This window comes from Typha latifolia, chromosome 1 (genome assembly GCF_019914945.1).
Source record: "Typha latifolia isolate L0001 chromosome 1, TyphaL0001v2, whole genome shotgun sequence".
Classification (NCBI taxonomy): domain Eukaryota; kingdom Viridiplantae; phylum Streptophyta; class Magnoliopsida; order Poales; family Typhaceae; genus Typha; species Typha latifolia.
The window spans coordinates 20,256,846-20,268,035 of NC_133086.1; the positions used below are offsets into that span (position 1 = coordinate 20,256,846).

Consider the following 11,190-nt stretch of genomic DNA (forward strand, 5'->3'; position numbering starts at 1 on the left):
GCCTTCTCAGAAAGCCGTAGACAATAATTTCTTGTCTACATTTGGAGGTTTAGTATACTTAACTGCTAAAAGATTCAGATGAATATTGCACTTTGAGGTAGAAGAAGAGTCAAAATATGTGTGGTTACCTTCTTCTTTCGTACAGAAAATGACAGGCAAAGTAGAATTAATAACTTCCTTTGGTTCCAAAATTCTATCTGTCTATAACAAGAAAATCCAGTTGCCAGTATCAACGTTGATTAACGCAGCTAGCATGAGTTATGCTCCACTTTAATCCGCATCCGTAGCAAAACTCGAAGCCACACCTGTAGCAAAAGTCAAACCAATCTGTCAAAAATATATATATCAAGACTCAAATTTAATTGCAAGCCTCTCTTTTATATACCTGCATGTGATGTGCATGCACCCTTCTGTCTTCTCCACAAAGTACTTGCACCTGGGGCACCTCTTCCACGCCTTACTCTTTGCAACCTCCATAAGCATGAGATCCTCCCTTCCCCTCTCGTCATTCCCCAACCCTCTAAACTCGTTGCAGCTCAATCCTGAATGCCATGGAACATTACACCGAGCACAGAACAATCTCCTGCAACTTGGGCACTCCGACTGCGTTACCGCCTCCTCTCTGGTATTCACCATCATCGCCGAGCAGTCCTTAAAAGGGCAATAATACTTATGCGACGCAAGAACCATAGACTCACACGATGCATCTGCCCACCTCTCAAACACCTCTTTAGGTACTATCTCTTGACATAATTCTGGCTCTAACACGCCTTTACATCCGATTTCTGGGCATCTAACCGTCGACATGTTGCCGTTGACCATCGCAGCGATGTACCGGCCTAAGCAATTGCGGCAAAAGGCATGCGAGCAGTTGTTGCTGTAAAACATTTCTGATATCACTGCAGTTTCCATGCAGATCTTGCAGAAGGTTTGAGCTGATGAAGAGGACTCCCCCGTGAGGCGAACCTTTTGAACAAGTGGCGGCCGCGGTGGTGGGAGTGTTTGTGAGCAAAAGCGAGAGGCGACGGTGGCGGACATGAGCACTTCTTGGAGCTGGAGTTCTTCGGCGTACTTCTCGCCAGATATGGGGAAAAGCTCCTCGTCTCCGTTGGAAAGTGCTGAGAAGTAGAAGTCATCTACTTGTGCGTAGAGTGACCCTTCCATTACTTGCCTTCTTAGCCGTTGAGTTGGTGTATTAATAGATGAAGTATAAGGAATTTGAGAGGTCGTTGTGGTAGATCGAGACTTGCTTTGATCATTCCCGATGTGTTTGATTAATGTCTCGAGTGCTGAGAACGATGGTAACGAGGAGCCGGAGAGCAAAAGTATCGATTTGCACGCATGCAAATTTTCGATGAACATTTAAGAATATACTTAAGAAGAAGAAGAAAAATTTAGCATATTTGTTTCTGACAATTAGAAGATAACTCCACAACTCGTATAATAATTGGAGCAACGAGGTTAACCTGTAAAGGAGAGAGTTTACCAACAAAAATATGATACATTGTGTTTACGGAAGAGCAACTAATTTTTTTTCCCTTTTTTTTTCCCCTTACTTCTGTATAGTTACAGGCTATATGAGATCTTGGCCTACCTAAACCTTGAAACAACAATGGGAAAAATACATATTAACCTCTACACCTATTTAGACACTCCCTCTCCCTCCGCCACTCAACTATTATCAGACCCCTCCAACATAAGGGGCAAAAGGAGTTAAAGAAATAAAGGAAAAAAAAGAAAAGAATTAAACATGCCGCGAAACAGCCGGAGTATTTGAAAAACCATTAACTAACTTCTGAGGCTTTTTCTTATAGTTTGTTAGGCTACAGTGGGGACATATGTACTCCAATCCGTCTGTCTTCGCATAGTCCTGTCACAACAGCAAATGAAATCATGCAGTGAGATGCATAATCTAATCCATAGCCTAATAAAGATTGTTTGAGTCAACTAATTGTTTAATCTAATGCAAAGTTTGGAATGGATTCAAAATTCAAATTTCATCTAGATGATGTGCATGCTGTGTCCATAATGCATGAGTACAAACTATAAAGGAAGAAAGATCCTTTGATAAGTAAAATGTATTTGGTGAAATTTTAGGCTACTCACCTTGAAAGTACCTAGGCCCTGCCGTCTATCACAGCCAAAGTGCGCCCACTCACCGCATAATCCACAATTAACCCAATCACCCGGCGCACTACTGGAGAAACACTTGCCACACTCCTCTGTCAGTTGATTGTAACAAAAAAAAGACCAAATGAATGATAGTAAAAAGTAAAAGAAAATTGGGCTCGCAAACCTGTGACACATCAAGCAGCATTCTCCATCCACATCATCATGCGCCAATTCGTACTCCAACAGGTATGTTTCGTAATGTCTTTTCAGTGTGTTTCCAACACCCTATATAAAGGGAATTGTGAGGATAATAAAAGGTTAAAGAACTTGAGTTCTAATGGACAATCCAACTCAGATACTGGATTACACTAGAAGTAAAGCAATCAACAAAATGGCTTGTATATATACTCTATAGAGTGAATCAAGCACCTACTAAATGAATCAACTGCTTTATCCACCTTATGATGAATGACGTGTACTAAGTAGGTTTGTTGTCTGCCTCTCATAGAATTTAATTTAATTACTCACCATTTATTTATCCTGTTATTGAAGAAAATTAGATAGCCAATAATAGCAACACAGCAATAAATAATATGCACATCTAAAATCTCCCTGACAGTGAAATAGGCTTAGGATACACCTGATCATATATTTCATGTTATCTTTTGAATTAAAAAACTGCTCTGAGCTTTATAGTTAAATACTACATAAAATATACCATAATTCTTCTTCTGTGTCAGACTTGGAATATAAGAGTAATATAACACTATAAACAAGAAAGTATATATGGAAATTGAAACATACAGTCATTCTGTTGGTCGCAGTATGGTTGCGCATCTTTGAAAAGACTTGTCCTTTCCAATTTATGCCATTTCCAACATAAAAACCACCTCTTGAAACCACCTGGCACAAGAAAAACTTTCTAACTTATACTTCTAAATTGCAGGTCAACAAATACATAATGGACATCAGTCATCAGCTTGTAGCCATCTAGAAGGGATTAGGAACATGGAGCCCTGTATGGACTGATCATGAGTTTCAATCTCCCAAGCAGTTGCAGGGAGATTCCATAACATAAATTCACTTTTCCTGGTGTCATTTAGAGGTGGCTCCTTGCCCAGGCATATGCCTGGGGGCTCATTTTGACACCAGAAAATCAAAAAAGCATATTAGCAAATAAGACAGAAGTAGATGGGAAGATTAACCTCTCTATACAGGTTGTAGAGGTCAAGGCGCTTTGCATTAAGGATAGCATCAGGAAACTCAGATATTCCTCCTTGAGGAACAAGTCGACTATGGCCCCTAAGAATTAGAAATTGCATGACATCCTTCAAGAAGTCTTCCTGCAAAATTAATTTTTTTTTTTAAATAAGGGTTACCCAGGTTGATTCTAAAGTATTTCCAAATTCCAACAGTAGAGACTGTTCAAGTAGCATACTTCAGGACAAACTTGAATTGGCAACCGGTTACATCCATGTTTCTTCATTGGTAGTGGGTTTAATGAAATTATCTGCTGAGCATGGAGCGACCCTGAGGACTTCCTGTGAGTTGCTGGGGCAGCAGGCACTGGAGTATGCTTCACAGCGGGAACAATCGGCAAGTTAGGTTTAACCTGACTTCCTTCATGCAGATAAGCTTCAGCCATTCCCAAGAAAGGAAGCATTTTATGCTTCCGCGAGTGAGGAATGGGCCTCAATGCAGCAACCCTTGTTCTCTGATTAACAGATGAAATGGGAACAGGAGATCCTTCAGTTGGGCACTTTTCCTTCATGTCTTCCTGATCAGCATGTCCACCTGCTGCTCCATTATCACCAGAAATATTGGAGTTCATACGTCTTGATTTTAGACCTGGTTTAGACCTTATAAGAGAGGATGACCATCTTGGTAGATGAAACTTAACATCACCTTCGACATTAAAATCTTTCCTCTGCCTTGTACAAAAGAAAAGGAGGCGATCTGCATCTTGCCTCTCAAAAGAAGCAACTGGAGTACCATGTATACTTGCAATACCAAGTGTAACCAAACTGCGATATGAGACCTCTGGTGCAAGATGCCTCAGAACCTAAACACATGACAAGACAAAAATTTCTATGCTCTAAGACAGCGATTCAATGAATACACAAAATAATAATAAGAATCTAAAAGTATGATGGCTATCCGGCAGTGTGACCAAATAAAAGGAAAATAAATAAATATTTTTTTAAAAAAGTAAGAAAGCAACCTGCGCAGCCCACGTAGGGACTTTCAAGCAGACTTCAAATACAGACGCACCACAGGCTATAGAGACAGAATTCAAAGGCTCAAGCAAAGATGCCTTGTCTTCCTCAATATTCGGTAGAGCACGAACTAGCTGATTCTTCTCAATGAGCTCGTTCTTAATGTGGCATTCCAAAAGCTACAAGTTACCATCATTTAAGTTAGCAAGCATGAAGGTAACATTAGTCTAGGAAAAGGGGAAGATATTAAGAACTGGGTACCTGATCATCAAAACAAGTTTGTGCACTACCAGAGACTAAAAGTGAAATGTGAGCAGAACTGCAAGTTGTAATATCACAGCGCATTGTCACAACCCCACGAGTAAATGTCCCAGCTTGAAGAGGAGGTGGGGTGGCACTGCCAGAGATGAACACCATCTTGATAAGTTCCAGCTCAAAAGCCATTAACTTCAATGGAAAAAAATCACACAAGAAAATGTGACTGGAAATAATGGCATTTATGACATTCATTGCACAAATATATAAAATCCAATACATGTTTTACACTGGGAAGAATTGCCCAGCTTGATAGAGCAGAGCCATAGTGAGTTATCAAACCAGGATAACAGTTACCGAGCATATGTTATATTAAAGTTAATATTTTATAAGCACCTTGGGCTATTAGTCCAATAGCCAGAGTGGTTGGAAGATGAGATTTTTTAACTAGCTTTATAGTGTATCGGAACACCCATGTTCTTCCTATAATGCTGATGCCACGATCTGACGATATGACAGTCAGGGGACAGAATCCCCCAAAGATCAAGAAAAGATTCAAAATTTGAAATCTGTCTTCACCCAATAGAACCCTTCCCTCCTCTCCTATTCACAACTGACTCCCTCACATTCTTCTGCTCGTTTGAGGATTCAAGAAAATAGGAGGGCTCATTTAAGAAATTCCCGCAAAGAACAAGGAGGTTTTTCATGGATTTTCTCCAAGGTTCTCTCCCCAAATTCATGGCTTGGAACACCAAATTGCTCCGTCTCAGGTACGTCATTACCTTGATCTCCCATTCCAGTAGTCTTCTATTCTGGTACTTATGTTAGAATACATAAAATGTCATCCTCCAGTCTCCATCTCTCTTCGAGAAAAAAGAGGGATTCAGAGACTATTACGGGAGGAGAGGAAGTAAGGAATAGCCATGTCAGAAATTTTAATGATGTGATAATTTAACTGAAGCGGCAGAGAAAGAAAGAGAGGACAAAGATAGGTTAGTAAAGCTTATTAATAAGTTGTACAGCTCTGACCATTTATTATTTTTTACTTTATCTTATTTTATAGTTCTTTACTTATTTATATATGTGCTGAGGTTAATTAAGAAAATTTGGCTGTTTCAAGTCTATGATCTATTTAACCCAAGTATTTGGTTTAAAGCATGATGTGTAAGTTACCAACAAGATGGTCTTTGATCAATGTAGAGAAAGCAAGGGTTGGGTACCAAATAGTAATAACACACAACATTCTATTATTTTATGTTACAATATAGACAAAAATTGGTATGCAACTGCTTATGGTATGATGTGTGAACATAAAGTTGACCTATCTCTATGCAAATATTCTACAAGATATTAATCATATCAATGCTAAAAAATTCAGATTACCTCACTCGATTCATGAGTTTGCTCCCACGAATCTGCAAAGATAGCAAGAAGCGTTAGAAGAGATGTTACTATCAAAATATCAGTAAAACTAAAACAAGTAGAAGTATCTTTATGTAGTTAATTCATCCTAAAAGATAGCAGCATGCAATATCTCAATCTTTATATTTCTTTTCATCCATCAAATTTTTATTTCTCACATCAGCTTGAAAATCTTACATCATCAATGGAACTGCAAGCTCAAGTGCAACTGCATAACAGATATCATCTTAAAAGAAGTTTGGTTTCGTTGGCTAACCAAATAGATAATCTAGTTTCTGCAAGAAAGCTTTATGTGAAAACAATCTGCAAACCAATTATTTGGAACTGGAATTCTCATATACAAGGTCATATGATGATGTTTCATGCAAAAACAAATACAAGAAAGGGGTTGATTGTATCATCTTAGTTAGCTGATGGGAAAGATAGATTAGAGTTTCCATAGCCTTTTTTTTCCATTTTTTTTTCCTTCGGATCCATACTTACTTCGATATTCAAAAGGGCATTCAAACCATCTTCTAAAGAACCCAACAGACATGCATCCTGGAAGACAAGAGAACTTTGCTTAAAACAATGTATAGCTTAATCTACTACCTTCTGTAATAGAAATATAGAACCACACAAGAAACATGATAAGAAAGGAAGCTCGAGCTGACCAATGTGCAGGGTACTCCGCAAACAAGAAGTCTAATGTCCACATCTTCATCATAAACTTTTACTGTAGGAAATGCTTCAGATAGGCCTTCTTCCTCAGCAATATCCTTCTCAGGCGGAGTTATATTTATCTTTGGAGCATCTCCTAGTAGACGGGGCCCAAGCTTACCACTAACCTTTTGACTATTATCTGGCAGGATGTGGTTGTTCCGTACACAATATAACTGGAAGGATGCATGTGCAAGTTGAAAAGCATCCCATGTATGGCTACATGAACTGCATCCAGAGGGAGCCAACCATTAGATCATCCTAAGTTCTATATGGTCGAACAGTAACAAAAGGAGTAATACCTTTGGATAACTGCGAGCAAAGCTTGGCGAAAATGAGAAGCTGCACAAGATGAAAATGAATTCTTCCAGTATATTATGTATGGAACCCCCTGGTAACAGAGAAAACAGTAATTTTAAAGTGCAAAGAGATAGGCCTTCCTGATGAAGAATATCTACTTCAATAGTAAGGAATGCAGAATCAGATCAGTGAAAAGAGAGAACAGATAAAAACCACCGTATATATATGTGTGTGTGTGTTTGTGTGTGTCAAATTAAAACATAGAACAGCAGGAGATACTAATGATGTGTGAGCCAAAAAAACAAAAAAAAAGATAAGATAAGATAAGATAAGAAAACTTCATGAAGTACATGCACTCAAAGTTTAAAATGAAAATGACGTAGGCAAACTGATAAAGGGAAACTTTTTAATATTCTTTAAATGTGCTTAAGTGCCAAATTAAAGACCTGGAACCTCTAGAAGGACGAAGGAAATAATGCACCAAGCCACCAACATACTTCTAGATCCTAAAAGCACATTCCCAAAATTTACATTTGTAAGAGGAAAAGCATTGCAAAGTAGTTCAGTAGCATTCCCGACTATTCACCTTAGAGTGAAGTGCTTGAGCAATTTTTTCACTGTTCGGAGCCTCCAAATAAACCTGCATCATCATGCTCAAGGGATTAAGTTACCAAAAAGTCAGTGTGTGCAGAGATAAAATTCAATCCACAATATGGGGTTGTAACTGCATTAACACAACGGCATTACACCAAAACTGGCATTTTTCGAACTAAAGAATTTAATAATTAAGAGAATCACAAGAATCATATGCCTTACAATGGTGGGTAATGGCGGACTGATCAATGAACTAAATAATTGTGGTTCAGAAGCATCAACTTCTCCCCATATAAGAGACCCAATTTCTTCTTCATCCTCAAGTTGCTCTCCTTGGCAGTACAAAAAGTTTGGTTGCACCAGTCTCTGAGCTTCACAAAACTTATCAAAAGTAGGATTAACAAGTGAAGTAACCTGCAATTGTATGAGAGCAGAAACGAAACCTAAGTGAATAGTTCTGAGTGAGACGACCCAAAATGCTTAGCAGAAATTAGTCAAAAGAAACAAATTCAGGATGCATGAAACCTCTAAGCGCCCGGATGAAGCAAGGTCTGGAAAGGGATACAAAGATTGATGCTTAGCCTCCCCCGTCGATCTATCGGCGACCTTCCCACATAACACTGCAAGGAGGCTACAGTTTTGTCTTGCGAAACCTTGAAAATGAGACATTGGATACAAATGACACCAGCAAAAGAATCTGTAAAGCTAATTATCTGGTCTTCCTCTCAGCCAGAAGCCATAGAAGCAGCGGATAGCTGCTGCCGCTATCATCTCAGCTTCAACCCAAAAGAAGAGAATAGTTGCCCACCGTGTCAACCAGATTCAGAGCAATCTCTTGCAGTTTCCTTCTTCCCAGACTCTGAAATCAGATCAGAGCCAAAAGGACCAGTCTCTCACAAAAACCCACCAAGCAGAACGATCAAAATCTTCAGAAATCGCCTCAAAATCTTCTCAAATCGGTGAAATAGCGAATCCCAAGTGCCAAAACGACGGAAATCAAGGACTCAGAAGAGGAATCGATGATTTTTTTCCGCAAGAGAACGCCTCCCGAGCTCTCCCAACAAGCAACCCGAGACCCAGAAAAGGGGGGATGAGATGGGAAGAAGAGTAAAGTAACGACGAGAGAACCGAACCCTAATAGCACACCGCTTGTCCTTAAAAATCACACTCAAATTTTAAAAAAAAAATAATCCTCTCATCATAGAAAAGGAGGAGCGACAACTATTTCTATCCATCTATACCCCCAAGAAAGCCACACCCGAATCGAACGCGAACCCATCCAATGCGATAAAAATTCCACCTTTTGTAACCAAACCCACACAATTGCCTCCTGAACACGCCGAGTCAAACAAAACCAATGAAAGAGAGCAGAGGAGATTGGAGTAATAAAAATGTTATACCAATCTATCCCTTGACAAAACTGGATTTAAGAACCAAAGACCGAAACCAACCAAAAAAGAAAAAAAGAATCCAGAAGAGCGATAGAGATAGAGATAGAGAGAGGGACGACCAAAAGATTCGGAGATCAGAGATTATAAGGTGGTACAATTACTACGCCCAGGAATTAAAATAACCAGGAACTCTTTACAACTAGTCCTCCGCTCTGTACCAAAAGACGGAAAAGAGGAATTACTGGAAAAGAGGGGGCGAGAAATAAAAAGGTTGGATTTTGATGTGTGGAGAGTATAAATTCTTAGAAATCTCGACATGGGTATGTTTTCTTTTTGGGATTTGGGTCGTGGGTTTTTGGATTTTTTCCTTCTCTTTTTTTTTTTCCTTCCTTTTTTCGCTTTTTTCGGATTCGATTCATTACTGCTAATAACAACTGCAGCTGCTATCGTATGGCACGAACCCGATCTCGCAATCCCTCTAAGCCTCTCTCTCTCCTCAATCCATCGGTGATTTGATGTCGGATTTGAGGCCTCGATCATCTCGATCGAAGGGGTCTTAAATTCGCAGTAAAAAGGAGAAGTTCGTAGGGGAAGACTTCTGGGCATCCACGTGGTGGAGCTCGGCAACTCACGTGCGTAGACATGAGAAGAGCTCTTTACCAAGTTGCCCTTCTTGATCACTTGTGCTTCTTAATTGATTTCTATATAGCATGGTGTTCTTTTCAGGTGGGGCTTCCCAATAAAGTTAGTGCACTAGAAGATGAAGGTTTGTTATGGAAGTTTTTATTTTATTTTAATTATGAGAGTTTTTGGCTAAAGTACTGCTACATGATTCTGCTGTACAACACAATATAAATTATTTTTAAGATTATTACAACTTTTAAAATTATTATAATTTTTGCCAACTCAGTAAATCTTAAACTAAGACCAAAAGTGATTAACAAATTGCTCTTTTTCCGAAGGTGATTTATAAATCATTGCATGAGATAATAATTTATTATAAAGATAAACTGACTATGAGAATAAAGTGAGAAAATTACCAAGAGAATGCTAGTTATATGGGAGAGAGCGTAGTAATACAGTGATAATTCGAGTAAGAATTACTGTGCTGGCCGCAAAACTTATATTATAATAAGTTAGCAAATAGTGACGTATTATGGAAATTATTTTCTTGTGAAAAATTATAAGACCATTCATAGGTTGCAGTCAACTATCATTTATCTACAAAATACCTTCTAATAAAATATTTGGAAGAAGACTTGAGTAGTATGGAAGTCGTAGGGGCAAATATTAGTTTAGATTTCTTATCGAACTTGAATCCTGGAAGCAGATTTAACTGTCCCAAGATTTAAGCATACGATAAAGTTTTTCACATGTTGGAGTGGAGTTTTGTCGACTAGTAATTAGCAGTATTTAGTGAAACATATGCATTCAAGGACATTATTTTGCAACCGAGTTGTAACTACGAATTTGCTCATGGGAAAATTACATTTTACTCTAATCCTGAATAATAATATATAATATAGTTAAAAATAATGAAAAAATAATAGTTTTAATTTAGATTTAATCATAAGAGAATAAAGTAGTATAAATAATAATTATATAAGGAGTAAAGTGAATTCAAACCAGATCAAATGGGGGTGAAGTATAATTTCCCCTTCTCTTAAATATGGCATTATCTGCTGATTACATAATTTAAGTTTATTTTAATGGATTAGATAGGCTTCAGTCGGCCCAGTCCTCCTCAGACAGGGCCTAGTTTATTTTGTGGGTTCTTGGCAAGAATAGGTTGGTCTTCGGATATATTATCAGCTATGCTATATTGAATGCCAGTCGAATTGGAATTTTCATCTGCAATTGGAATTAGACTGCTTATTAATTTGCTCGTTTAGATTTAAACTTTTAAATGACTTCAATTCAAATTTTTACAAATCTAAGCTCCAAATAATTTATAACTTAAATTCAATCAAGCTCGGCTCAATTACACTCCTATTGGTTGCCTTTCGACTATTTTTAGAAAGAAAAAGAAAAAAAAAAAAGCCGCGGGGAGAATCCAAGTTTATTTTTCTGGCAATTGTAAATAGACTTGATAACAGTTTGGAAGTTATGGTAGCATAAATGGTATGCCAAAATGATGTTGACAAATTAGCAAGAAGCCCCGTAAGTAGTTGGTACAAGCTCAGGGGAGCCTCCAAAGTGCT

At 38.3% G+C, this 11,190-nt stretch overlaps 2 protein-coding genes across 4 annotated transcripts; both read right to left on the reverse strand.

The window, feature by feature from the left end:
- Positions 1-98: 98 nt before the first annotated feature.
- Positions 99-1,475, reverse strand: LOC140784660 (uncharacterized). Its single transcript, XM_073132183.1, has 2 exons — positions 386-1,475; positions 99-305 (listed from the first exon to the last, which is right to left on the reverse strand). Exons 1-2 carry the CDS (start codon positions 1,360-1,362, stop codon positions 230-232), a joined length of 1,053 nt encoding a protein of 350 aa, XP_072988284.1. The 5' UTR covers positions 1,363-1,475; the 3' UTR covers positions 99-229.
- LOC140784614 (AT-rich interactive domain-containing protein 4-like) lies at positions 1,425-9,109 on the reverse strand. Of its 3 annotated transcripts, none has more exons than XM_073132124.1 (16): positions 8,124-9,109; positions 7,821-8,012; positions 7,591-7,644; positions 7,007-7,095; positions 6,659-6,932; positions 6,489-6,545; positions 5,967-5,998; positions 4,590-4,725; positions 4,334-4,507; positions 4,018-4,174; positions 3,551-3,906; positions 3,318-3,455; positions 2,917-3,015; positions 2,297-2,397; positions 2,107-2,197; positions 1,425-1,870 (listed from the first exon to the last, which is right to left on the reverse strand). In XM_073132124.1, the coding sequence occupies exons 1-16, from the start codon at positions 8,265-8,267 to the stop codon at positions 1,745-1,747; spliced, it is 2,220 nt and encodes a 739-aa protein (XP_072988225.1). In that variant the 5' UTR covers positions 8,268-9,109; the 3' UTR covers positions 1,425-1,744. The 3 variants fall into 3 exon arrangements, with proteins under 3 accessions (XP_072988225.1, XP_072988217.1, XP_072988208.1); XM_073132116.1 differs by having other exon boundaries at positions 3,551-3,909; XM_073132107.1 differs by having other exon boundaries at positions 3,551-4,174.
- Positions 9,110-11,190: the final 2,081 nt, after the last annotated feature.